General features: G+C 57.4%; 2 protein-coding genes and 1 long non-coding RNA gene across 3 annotated transcripts in view; 2 read left to right on the top strand and 1 right to left on the bottom strand.

The window, feature by feature from the left end:
• Nucleotides 1-6: 6 nt before the first annotated feature.
• LOC117286951 lies at nt 7-3,845 on the top strand. Its single transcript, XR_004518131.1, has 3 exons — nt 7-971; nt 1,291-1,521; nt 1,752-3,845. It is a non-coding gene; the product is annotated as an uncharacterized LOC117286951 (long non-coding RNA).
• A 15-nt stretch (nt 3,846-3,860) lies between these two features.
• On the top strand, nt 3,861-7,271 carry Cdc42ep1 (CDC42 effector protein 1). Its single transcript, XM_010613316.3, has 2 exons — nt 3,861-4,614; nt 5,772-7,271. Exons 1-2 carry the CDS (start codon nt 4,152-4,154, stop codon nt 6,443-6,445), a joined length of 1,137 nt encoding a protein of 378 aa, XP_010611618.1. The 5' UTR covers nt 3,861-4,151; the 3' UTR covers nt 6,446-7,271.
• The window catches only part of Lgals2 (galectin 2), a 5,200-nt gene continuing 409 nt past the window's right edge, over nt 7,266-12,056 (bottom strand). The window contains exons 2-4 of the mRNA XM_010613311.3: nt 8,556-8,638; nt 7,697-7,856; nt 7,266-7,577 (exon numbers count right to left, since the gene is read on the bottom strand). Of these exons, the coding sequence (XP_010611613.1) occupies nt 7,434-7,577; nt 7,697-7,856; nt 8,556-8,638 (387 nt within the window). The 3' untranslated portion in view covers nt 7,266-7,433. The remainder of the gene's footprint in view (nt 7,578-7,696; nt 7,857-8,555; nt 8,639-12,056) is intronic.

Below are 12,056 nucleotides of genomic sequence, written 5' to 3'. Positions count from 1 at the left end.
CCTCCCCAGCCGCCGCATTCCAGGCTGGGGCAGAGGATGAGGTCATCCTGTCCGGTTCCCCTCCAGCCCCCTCCCGCGGCAGCCCGGCGACCCTCCACGGCCCCCCCTCCGCGCGTCCCCAGGGGATGTTTTATGGCTAAGTCCTTCCTGGACATCCCTAGCGGGGCGTTCCAGATTGCTGTCCCTGCTCGGACAGTGCAAGAATACGAAGTCTGAAACCCATTTCTAGATCGGGAAACTGAGGCTCCGGGAGGCACAGAGGCTGACAGGGAGACCACAAGGATACGACACGTGGCTCTGGGACCGGATCCCGTTCCGAATGGAGGGCTGGCCGGGCCCTAATTTGGGGTGGTGGAGCAAAAGACGCCTTCCTTCCCTGTTGCTCCCCAACGTGCTCCTCCTCCTAAGTCTCTCGGAATCAAGAGCCTGGCCCAGCAGCCTGACCGCGGTAGCTGGAAGCTTGCTGGCCTTTTCTGGCCTCAGATTCCGTTTTCCACCTTGAAGGGGCTGGACTTCGTGAGGAAGGGGAAGCCAGTCCCCGGCAGTCAGCCCTAATGCCAGAGCAGGCTTGGGGAAGCCCCTGACCCAGTCGTCAAGGTGGTGCCCTGCCGGACGCCCTCAGGAGTGGCTCTGTGAACTGGAGCAATGGCGTCCAGGATGAGACTGACGCTGTCTCGAGAGGTCGGTGCGGTCCTCGGGTGACCCCAGCGTACAGCTGCCCCCAGCCTGGCCTTCCTCCACCTCCGGAGCAGCCCCTGGCCTGGGCACCTAAACTGTTCCCACAGCAACGCCTGTTGGTCCCTCCCAGTGCACCTCCCCGCCCTCAGCCCCACACCTCATCCTTGTGGTCAGGTCCGGGTGGTTATTGCCCCCCTGGGAGCTCTGACCTTACGTCTGGACCCTGACATCCTTTACAGGGTGAACAGACAGACTCTCGGGACACCGAGGCAGCATGGTGACCACTTTACCAGGTCAGACACTGCAAATGCCAGAGCTGAGCCTCCTGCCCCCAGGCCTGCCCTCCTGTTCTGGGCAGCCAGTGACCTGTCTCTCCCTGGCAGTCTTCACCCCAGCCCTGGCCATCTACTACTGATATTGGCAGAAACCCAGGCAGGTTCCCAGACACCACTTTTTTGCTGTGATCTGGGTGAAATTAAATCAGTTGGTTTCTGAGCCTCGTTTTTCTCATCTGTAAAATGGGGGTTGTGAGCATTAACAGGTGATATTCCTGGTCTGGTGGGTGGAAGGAACCTCATTCCCACACCAGTGCCCTACGCCCTCCTATGCCAGGTGGGACACAGCTGATGGCCCACAATCAAGTGCCAAATGACTGTCATCAAGGGTCCTCACAACGATAGGCGTTGGCTTAGAGGCACTGGGTTTGAACTCTGGGTGCCCCGTTCCTGGATCAAAGCACTGAGTTACCCACATCTTCCACCCTCACTCTGTCCCCTGGGAAGGACCTGCCTGCGATGCTGATCCCATTTGCCACCCAGGAGACGTGGCAAGGTCTCTACTGAGGTGGGCAGAGGCGATGGGAGGTGGGGGTCATCGCGAGATGTAGGGGAACCTGGGCTCCCAGGTCAGAGTAACCTTGGGGTTGGGTGGGGGCAGGAGCCGGTCTTTTCTGGGAGAGGGTGCCGTGTGAGAGTTCAGGGAGTTGGCAGTGAGGTGGGCGGCGCGACGTGGCAGACGAGCACTGTCCCAGACCGTGACATTTTGCATCTACCCACCCCGGCCCCTTCGCCCAGACTACTTAGTCCCTGGAGATTGGGAAGCCTGGTCCCTGCCGCATACCTGCTGCACGACCTTGGACAAGTCTCCTCCCTCTGAACCCCAGCCCTCCCTGTGCAGCGCGCCAGCCCCCCAGCCTTGAGGGCTTGTTGTAGGATCCGATGACGTCATGCTATGGTTGGCCAACTGCGGACGGCTTCATAACTTCAGCAAACATTCCACGAGGACGTCTCCGTGCGGTGCCAGGGAAAGGGGATGATTCAGAAGTCACCCCCAGGGGGAGGAGCTATGGCTGGGGGAGGGTCAGAGGGTGGGAAGGGAAGAGAATGTGGTCAGGAAACAAAGCAAGCTTTGTCCTATGCGGTCTTTGTTTTTTATCTTGTTATTTAACCTATTTTGAATTTTAAATAACATTAGGACAGGACTGAGATTTTTTTATGCTTGGAGGTGGTAGCAGTGGTTTAGGGGGAAGAATAGTTGAGACTTAAGCCTAGGTGTTCTTGTTAAAGATCATTATCAGCTTTTATCTGCTGAGCCTCAGGTCTGTGGAGGTTGGTGACTTGTCCAAGGTCACACTGAGAGGACACCAAGTCGCTAGCCTACCCTCTCCTCTAAGAAGGTGGCAGAGGGTGGCCCCTTTGGCATGACAGTTATCGCAACAATCGGTGATTAAACTGGTGTTGACTTGGCACCGGCCGTGTGCAGAGCTCAGGCTGGGTGCAGGAGGGAGGAGGGGCAGGAAAATCCAGGCCCTGCCCCATCTTCAAAGTGTGCTGCTGAATGGAGACCAGACCGAGGCTCCACAAGCCAGCCTTGGGCTCATGTGAGTCACAGGCCCTGGGTTCAGGTTTCATCTAGCTCTGTAGATGCGACCTTAAATCAAGCAAGGCCCTCTCTGGGCTACTGGAAAAGCAGAGGCCAACCTTAGGGTCCTAGGTGCCCTCTAGGCTGGACTTTTTTTTTTTATTTGGGGGTACCAGGAGTTAAATTCAGGACAGTCACACTGACCTACATCCCCAGCCCTTTTATTTTTAATTTTGAGACAAGGTCTCATTAAGTCACCAAGTTGACCAAGCTGGGCTTCAGCTTTCTTCAGCTTCCCAGAGCACTGGGATCGCAGGCATGTGAGCCACACCTGGGTTGTCCCAGACTTCATACAGTGTGATGCTCTCGAGAAAGAGGTTGCATACCAAAAGATGCTTACAGCAGGCTGGGGCCAGAGAGGATGTGCCACGGTGGGAGACCAGGAAGGAAGACGGTAGACAAGGAATAGCTTGGCACTTGTGCTTTTTCCAAAACTTGCTCCCTGACAGTAAGGCTCCTATATCAGTTTGACAGATGAATGAACCCTCTCCTACGGGCCTTCTCAGAGCCTTGAATCTGTCAGGTGTGCAGGAGGCAGCTGGAAAAAGCAACTTGTGACCCCAGAATCCCTTTTCCAGGAAGCACCTTTAAGGTGCAGGCACCCAGGGCAGCTCCGTGCTGGCTGTTCACGCAGAGCTCACGAGGCCTTGTTGAGGCACCTCCTCCCTCCTGGCTGCCCCGGATGGGATGGAAGAGATTGGAGCCCACAGAGAAGGGAGGTGCCCTGTTCCATGTGCCAACAAGACACAGTGTTGCCTGGGGCTCAAGGGTCCTGAGGTCTGGGCCCTGCTTCACCTAGCCTTGGGCAAGTCACTAGACTTCTGGTGCCTCAGTTTCCCCTTTCTAGTGTAGTGCCTCCTCAGGGGCTTGGGTTAAATCACTTATGCAAGTGAAATATGGGTGCTTTCAAGTGCTTCATCCGAGGCCCTAGGCTTCGTCACGCTGCACTTTACCAGTGCTTTTCCTAAGGTGCAGTTGGAGGGGTGCTCTGTGCCGCACAGGCTGTACCCGCTTACAGGTGAGCACAGCCCTGATCTCTGGCCATCTGTTCCAGAGCCTGCCTACCCTTGAGCTTTCTCTCCACAGGTTCACTCAGCCTGTCCTTCGGGCCCGGCTCCCACTCAGCATTTGGTGGAGACCTCCGTCAGTGTCGCTGGGTCTAACTTTGTTCTCTTCGGCTGTCATGGTTTGGACCCCACATTTCCTCCTCCGCACCAGCCCGCAGTTACATCACATCGCTGTTCTCTCTGTCCTTCCTCCAGGTCTCCACGCCTGGGCAGGAGGCGGCTGCCCACCTCTGAGGCCCATCTCGTGCCTGCTTCTGTGCTTGCTGTCTCGTGGACAGAACATCTGCGGCTGCTTCCCAAGGCCAGGAGCCGGGTCTTGGGGGAACAGCTTAGCACTGGGGACTGCGCCTTAGGAGAGCCACGCTGCAGCCTCCTGCGCCACCCTCTCTCCAGGGGAAGGAGCTGACAGAGGGACCCTGAGCCCAGCCTGCCCCTGCATCCAGCCCCAGGTGGGCATGGACTGGCAGTCCTGAGCAGCCAGAGCGGATGCCCGGCCCCCAGGGGGGCGGAGGAGCCCCCACCATGAGCCTGGGCAAGCTGTCACCCGTGGGCTGGGTGTCCAGCTCGCACGGGAAGAGGCGGCTGACCGCAGACATGATCAGCCCCCCACTTGGGGACTTCCGCCACACCATGCATGTGGGCCGCGGAGGGGATGTCTTCGGGGACACCTCCTTCCTCAGCAACCACGGTGGCAGCTCCAGAGGCAACCACCGCTCACCCCGCAGCTTCCTGGCCAGGAAGCTGCAGCAGGTGCGGAGGGTCGGGGTGCCAGCCAGGAGAATGGCCTCGCCGCCTGCACCCTCGCCGGCTCCTCCTGCCGTCTCGCCCATCATCAAGAATGCAATCTCCCTGCCCCAGCTCAACCAGGCCGCCTATGACAGCCTGGTGGTGGGCAAGCTCAGCTTTGACAGCAGCCCTTCCAGCTCCACGGACGGCCGCTCCACCTACGGTGAGGGACTGGGCTCCCTGCCCATTGTCCAAGGCTGAGGCCCGGCCTTGGCCTTTTCCCTAGGTGTGGTCTCACCCGAGGGTCAGGCCCAAGCCCTAGGCAGTGCATTGGGAGCCAATTTATACCCCCGAAAACGCCGCAAGGCTGAGAGGTTTTGAGTTCCAGCTGCCCCTAGTCCACTGTGTGTCTTGTGTGTCTCAGACAAGCCCTTTCCCTTCTCTAGGCCTGGTGGGGCCAGCGCACCCTCTTTCACCCCCTGCAGTTAAAGCAGTGCCTTACAGTCAGGTTGATAAGGTGCTGAAGTGAAAAGCCTGGGCTCTAGCTTCCAACCCTGGTTCTGCCTGATTCCCACCAAACCCTTTGACCCCTGCAAGATCAAGCTCTCGCCTGTAATGAGTCCCTTTATGTCGTTGCTGAGATCGGGTAAGATCATCCGCATGCCAGACAAGGCCCAGAGTCTGGCACAGAGTAGGTGCTTCAGAGACATAAGCTGTTGCTGTTAGTGGAGTAGAAGTTCCCATACCCTAACCAGTTAGGAAGACCCTTCGCAGGGGACCATGCACATAGGCAGCTGGAACTGCTCAGCTAGGCACTGTGGGCCTCTGCTGCCCCCTGGTGGCTGGAGTCTTCCACTGGGCTTTGCCCCTAGCAGTCTCCTTCCAGGGGCTGGTGAGAACCCAGCCGAGGACTGGCTGATCCACAGTAACCTGGCATGTCTCAGGCCTTGTGGTCTTAACCTGATGACTTCAGAGGGCAAGTGCCTGTCCTTGGAGCCTGAGGTTTCCATGCAGTCATGCCTTGGCTGGCTCCATCCTGGGCCCACAATCAGCCCACTTGCTGTGTGGGTTCCAGGGCCAGGGTCCTGGCAGGAACCGAGGGTTGTGGCCAAGTGTGCAGTTGGCACTGAAATGCAGGAGATTTAGGGCACGGCCTTTCCCATCTCCAACTGAGCCTCACTTTCTTCCTGTACAAAATGGGAGCAAAGATCATGACCGTGGGGATCAGGGGTCATGCAAGGGACTTTAATCTCTGCTTCCCCCATCTTTCCTATAAAGTCCCTTGCATGAGGGGGCAGTGACTGACAGAGGCCACATGGCAGCCAGGGCTGGCCCTGGTAAGGGGCCCCAGCTCTGACCCACACCCCACTTTTCTTCTAGGCCTGGACTCTGGGTTCTGCACCATCTCCCGCCTGCCCCGCCTAGAAAAGGCCAGTGAGCGAGACCGGGACCCTTCCTTCCCCTGTGAGCCTGAGCTGCGCCGCTCTGACTCACTTTTGTCCTTCCGCCTCGACCTTGACCTCGGGCCCTCGCTCCTCAGTGAGCTGCTGGGGGTCATGAGCCTTTCAGAAGTCCCTGCGGCTGAGACCCCAGCCCCGTCTTCAAATCCCCTAACCGCTGCCACAAACCCCTCAGCCCCTCCTGCAAATCCCGAGGACCCCTCTGCAAACCCGCTGGCTCCCACCCCACGGCCGCCTGCTCCTGCCACAAGCCCGCCGGCCCCTGTTGCACAGCCCGCACCCCATGGACGTTTCCCCAATGGGGTAACTGCTGGATTGGGCCCAGGAGTGGATGTGAGGGCCAGCCTGGTGGGAGAGGAAATCCCAGGAGACATGGCCCTAGGCAGGCACCGGGGAGCCAGCCAGGGTGGCACCCAGGGCAGCCGCCACTGCACAGAGGTGGATGCCGGGCAGGAGCCCACAGAGGGCTCCTGGGAGAGCCTGGAGGAAGAGTGGAGGGCGCCCCGGGCAGGCGGCAGGGCCTCCGTGCCCAGCTCGGTGCAGGCTGACACCTTTGAGTTTGCTGACGCTGAGGATGATGAGGTGAAGGTGTGAGGGCTGGGGCTCAGGACCTGCCAGGTCTCCCCAGATTCCTGCTGGGCTCTGCAGAGCAGACATGGAAGGGGATCGGGGGAGCCTGTCCTGGGACCTGGGCCCCACCCATGCCGCCCCCAAGGCTGGAGGGCCGGCCTCACAGTGTGGCCTTTGTGCCTGAGGAAGCTGCCCTAGGCGAGGGGCTGACCACACAGGGCCATTGTCTGCTCTTCCCAGTCAGATGCCTGCCCCAGCTCATGGGACACCGCCCCCCAAGGTCCCTCCCAGGCGTCCTCCCCAGCATTCCCGCTTGTCCCAAAGCCTCACAGGTCAGGTGCGGGAAGAATCCTGCCCTCCTGGGTCCCCAGACCTGCTCTGGGCTTCATTAAAGAAAGCTTTTTTAATAAAAGTTGTCCTGCTAGAAGCTTGGGGACCTGGGACAGCCGCTTAGCCCCCTACTGAGATGCCCTCCCCTCCTGGAGTTTGGAAAGTACTCAGCCCCATCCGGGAGGGAGGCCAGGTGGGTACTGAGTAACCAGGCTGGAATGTCTGCCCGAGATAAGGGCCCAGGTGCAAGCCTTATCTGCAGTTTCTGGGGCAGCCCCTGGTCCAGGAGCCCCACAGTCCCACAGGCCGCTTGACATTTACTCACGATAACGGGGAGCTAGGCAGGAGTGGGTACTTGGGGCCATTTGGGAGCACACAGCCCAGCCTCCCTATCTTGCAGAACTATCCTTGTGCCTCAGTTTCCTCTTTATATCATGAGAATGCCAGGAGCATTAAAATGCATGGAAAGCAATAATAACCACAGTTCTACCACAGAGACCTCCATAAAAGTGTTTACTCTTGACTTCAGGGGAAGAAAGGGGGGCAGGAAGTGCAAGTGAAAGGCTGGGAGAAAGATCCAGGAGCCAAGGGCCTCTGATTCTGGGAGCAGGGGAGCGCAGGAAGGCTCAGGACAGGGAGTCTAGGCTGGGGACTCGGGTTTGAGGAGGTGCTGCCTGCCCGCTCAGTCAACCTTGAAGGAGGAGATGTGGAGGCCCCGCACGCACAGGTAGCTCAGGTGGCTGTGGCCCAGCCTGTTGGGAAAGGTCAGTTCATATCCGTCTGGCAGTGTCACCTTGAATTCGTCAGCCTGAAAGGTCACGGAGAGCTGCAGTGGGGAGAGAGGTGTCAGCGAGGCAGGAGGGGCCCTGGACGTGGGCCAGTGCGGTGCCTGGTGGATTCACGCCCTTGCACACATACCCTCACGGGGCTGCCCTGTGACCTCACCTTGACCTCTGCCCCCTGGCCAAAGCACATGTGATTGTCTCGCTGCTCCTGTCCCCAGTTGCCGCTGTCCCGCGAGTTGCAGACGATGGTGGATTCGTTGAAGCGAGGGTTAAAGTGCAGGGCCAGTTCATCTGCCCCCTGGCCCAGGTTAACAGCAAAGCTGCCAAGAGCAGGTAACAGGTGAGATTCAGGGGCCAGCCCTGAGGAAACAGCCAGGTCAGGGGGCTTCAGCTGACCGCAAACCGGAAGAATCACCAAAGAGATTTTTAATTGAGATCTGTGCTCTAAAACAACCACTCAGACAGACTTGGCTCTGTAGTGGCACATGGCTGCTGATGGAGTTACTGATGGTGACAGTTTCAGAAATTAGGGATACCTGCCCTGGGGGAGAGGATCGATGATCTTAGACACTCAAGACCTCTCAGGTGGTGAGCTCCCTGTCCCTAGAGGTATGCAATCAGGGATTCTGAGCAGGATCACTCCCCTGAGAATAGGACATTGTGGATTATGAGGTTCCTTCACTGAGCGGAAGGGGCCTCTGCCTGGGGCGTCCTCACGTATCTGCAAACTTGAGGGAGCTAAGTAGGAGAGTCATTTTTCTCTTGACTTCTAATCCATGCATCTGTCTACCCACTTCCCAACCCAAGGTGGGCAGAGAGTGGTCCCAAGAAGGGCTGAAAATGTCCGAGCTGAGCTGTGAATTGTGACTCCCGGAAGCAGATCAGGTTCTAATGCAGAGGGGATGGAGGCACTGGGCTTTCAGCAGAGGATGGCACAGGAAGTCACTCTGGTCTCGCTCTATCCCAGAGTTGCGCCGCCCATCCTGACTCAGTCCTCCCAGTTTCCCTGTCCGTCTCACCCGTCCACGTTGTCGGCGATCTTGCCCTTGAGCTTCAGGGTTTTTCCCAACTTCATGTCCATGTTTGTCATCTCAAATTTCACCTGAGCCAACAGAGAAGCGTCCCACTGGAGAGCCCGCGGGAACCCCGTCACACACGTGCCCCGCACCCTCCTGCTGGTGACACCGGGCACGTGAGGGCACCACCGTGCTGCACAGGGAAGAGGGGAGCCCGGGATCCAGGCTTCCCCGAGCCCCTCTGCCCTTTGTGTTTTGCGTAATGCAGGAAACGACCTTCCTGGAGACAAGCGGGGCTCAGCCCATCCCAGGTTAGACTTCCGCCTTAACCTGTCCCTCCCCAGAGCTCACTTTTCCACGTGGAAATTATGCTGGTTTGATAGATTCATTAAAAAACAGTCTCTGGGCGGGGGTTCCACCCTGTGGTAGCGCACCTGCCTGGCTGCCATCTCCAGCACCACAAAGACCACAAAAGCTGCTGGGCGCCACCATGCTACAGATGCTGGCTGCAGAAGCCCTAACCCTGATACCCCCATCTTGAAGAGTCAGTGTGCTTGTGAGACCCCAGCCCCCAGCTGGGCCCGGGTCAAGGCAGATGGAATCACCGTGGTTATGATCTTGCATCACACTTAGCCACCTGCCCCTGCTTTTTTTTTACAGGCCCTGGGTAGCACCTGAGGTCTCAGAGCTGGGCTTGCAGAACCCCTCCCTTACCCAAGGCTGAGAAATCTTTCACATCCATGGCTGGAAGGGGAGGGGTTGAGGTGACTAGGATCAAACAGATGCCAAAGACAGAATCCAAGAGAATGCTTTGGCACTGTGGGGTTTCTGCTGCTTTGCCTGGGTTTAGCTTTGTAGAAGGCATTGTCTGAGAAGCCCTGAACCAGCTCCCACACGGTTGGGATGCTTAGCCACCCACAGTCAAGGGTATGGCCTTGGCGGGTAAGCAGTTCTCTTCCCCCAAGGACAGGCGAGGGTGGCCCACTGGCTCTCACCCTGCCAAGCACTCTGGGAGCAGAGCTTCCTAAAAAACGGTCCTAGCCAGGTGGGGGCACACATCTGTCATCCCAGCACTTGGGAGGCTGAGGCAGGAGGATCGTCATAAATTTAAGGCCAGCCTGGGCTACCTAGTGAATTCGAGGCCAATCTGAACTACGTAGTGAGACCTGTCTCCAAAAATCAAAAAAAATAAATAAATAAAAAATAAAGGGGGTCCTGAAAGAGGCGAATGTCACCCCAGGAGTGTGGGGCTGTAATGGGGCCACAGACGCAGTGACGCCTGAAGCACCCGGGACTGGATAACTCCCTTTCAGCCTGCCCTGTGCACTGGAGGCTGGACAACAGCAGCCCTGGGCTCTGCCCACTAGATGCCAATAGCACTCTTCCAACCAAAACTGGGGGTGGCCGAATGTCCCAGAAGGACAAAATCACCTTTGGGGACAACGGGATCTGGAGGCCGAGGCCTGTCTTCAGATCTGTGCGTGACGCAGCAGCTGCCCCCAGTTTTGGAACTGCACAGACTGGACTGAAATTCTCAGGCAGCCGCAGACTGGCAGACACGGTGTGGCCCCTGGGAGAGGAGGCTCTTGGGAAGGCAGCCACTAACCCTCCAGGCAGGATGAGAGGGCGATCCTGCCCGCTAGGTGGCAGTGCTTACAGACTCCAGCTGCGAGTGTACATGTCGTGTCTCATACCCACCCGTGTGTACAGGCACCACAGGGGCTGGGCCTGGGTCTGGTAAAAGTCACCGTGTTCCTGGCCAGAGGAAAGACAGGGCCAAAAGGGAGGCTGAGGCCTGCGGGGCTGTGCAGCTCTGAAACTGCTGTCCCCACTCAAGAACCGCTGAGGTCCAGGGAGAGACGGAGGCAGAGGAGTCAGGACCGGGCGGTTTACAGACCTGCTTGTAGGCCAGGAGCTGGGGGCCCTGGGGTCAAATCCAGGTCTCCCCCTGGCTGCTTAGGGACCTGAGGTCACCCTTGCCCTTTCTGGGCCTGGTCACCACCTGAGATGAAAGGAGTTTGGATCAAGTGGTCTAGGAAGGAGACAGGTGGGGTTAGGAGAGGAAAAAGGTTCAGGAAGTCTCCGTCCCTCTGTGAGGGACCTCCAGCCACTTTCCTGTCCTGTGTGCCACCTATGCTGGCGTGGATAATGTCACCCCAAAAGTCATTTCCACCTGAGACCTACAGATGCTACCTGTCTGGAAGTCGCAGATGTACTCAAGATGGGGCAGCACTGACTGGAGGTGGGCCCTAAATCCAGCATAGTTGGTGTCTGCATAAGAGGAAGGAAGCCGGGCATGGTGGCCCACTCATGTAATTCCCAAACTCAGGAGGCTGAGGCAGGAGGATCACCACAAGTTCAAGACCAACCTGGGCTACATAGCGAGACCCTGTCTCAAAAACCAAAAATAAATAAACAAATCGAGGGAAGTTTGGACACAGTGGAGAGGGCAAAGCCTGGAGTGAAGAAGCTATAAACAAGGGGACACCAGGGGTTGGCAGTGACTGTGGAAAACTGGAAGAGACCAGAAGCAACCTCCCTTGGAACCTGCAGACAGCCGCAGCCCCGCCCAGCCCACACCTGATTCCAGATTCTTCTAGAACTGGGAGGGAAGGACTGGACCATCTTGTTTTAAACCGCCTGTTTAGTAATGATGTGTCCCTGCAGACTAGGGAGTGAATGCACTATCTAATCAGAGGATGCTTCCGTAAATCAGAGGAAACAGGAGCCCAGGGGGGTAGGACTTGTCCGTAGTAGTCACAAAGCAAGCCATGGCAGGCCCAAGTATGAAATCAAAGAGAGACTTCAAAGAGGACCCATTCAACCCTTGCAATTTGCAGATGGTGACCTTGGGCAACTTCATCTTTGGGTCTGGACTGGGTGTGGTGGATGTGCGCCTGTAATCCTAGCATTCAGGAGGCTGAGGCAGGAGGATCACTGAGTTCAAGGCCAGTGAGTTCAAGGCCAACCTGAATGCGGAATGAGACCCTGTCTCAAAAAACAAACAAACAAAAACTCTAGGCCTCTGTTTCTTTGCTTTTCCTTCTTTTTATTGTTCTGGGATTGAACCCAGGCAGGGTCTTGAGCACACTAAGCATACACTCTACCACTAAGCTACATTTCCAGCTTCTGAGCCTCAAGTTTCTTTATTTTATTTTATTTTTGAGGCAAGGGTCTCACTGTGTAACCTAGATTGGTCTTGAAGTCACTGTGTAGCCCAGACTGGCCTGACTTGCAGCAATTCTCCTGCCTCAGCCTCCTGAGTGCTGGGATCACAGGCATGCACCACCATGCCTGGCTCAGTTGCTTCATCTTTAAAGGGCTCACCAGATACTAGCAGTCATCATTACTGCTGTTGCTGCTGCTGTTACTGCTAGAGAAAACTGAGGCTGGAGCGGCAGGAGTCAGGCCCAAGTTTCCCACGCGCAGTGACAGCACAGGAAGCTCAACGCTGCAGGACTGTAGCAGCCAGGTGTCTGACCTCCTTGATACCCGGGGGGGGGG

The sequence above is a fragment of the Fukomys damarensis genome, unplaced genomic scaffold (assembly GCF_012274545.1).
Source record: "Fukomys damarensis isolate Sample0158 unplaced genomic scaffold, DMR_v1.0_HiC HiC_scaffold_19, whole genome shotgun sequence".
Classification (NCBI taxonomy): Eukaryota; Metazoa; Chordata; class Mammalia; order Rodentia; family Bathyergidae; genus Fukomys; species Fukomys damarensis.
The sequence above is the reverse complement of the archived record's forward strand: the minus strand, read 5'-3'. Positions and strand labels throughout refer to the sequence as shown.

Bases quoted from the DNA above. Each gene is read 5' to 3' on its own strand.
- Cdc42ep1 (XM_010613316.3), top strand. From the start codon at position 4,152: ATGCCCGGCCCCCAGGGGGGCGGAGGAGCCCCCACCATGAGCCTGGGC. The intron at 4,615-5,771 runs GTGAGGGACTGG...CTTTTCTTCTAG, and splicing joins GGACGGCCGCTCCACCTACG to GCCTGGACTCTGGGTTCTGC.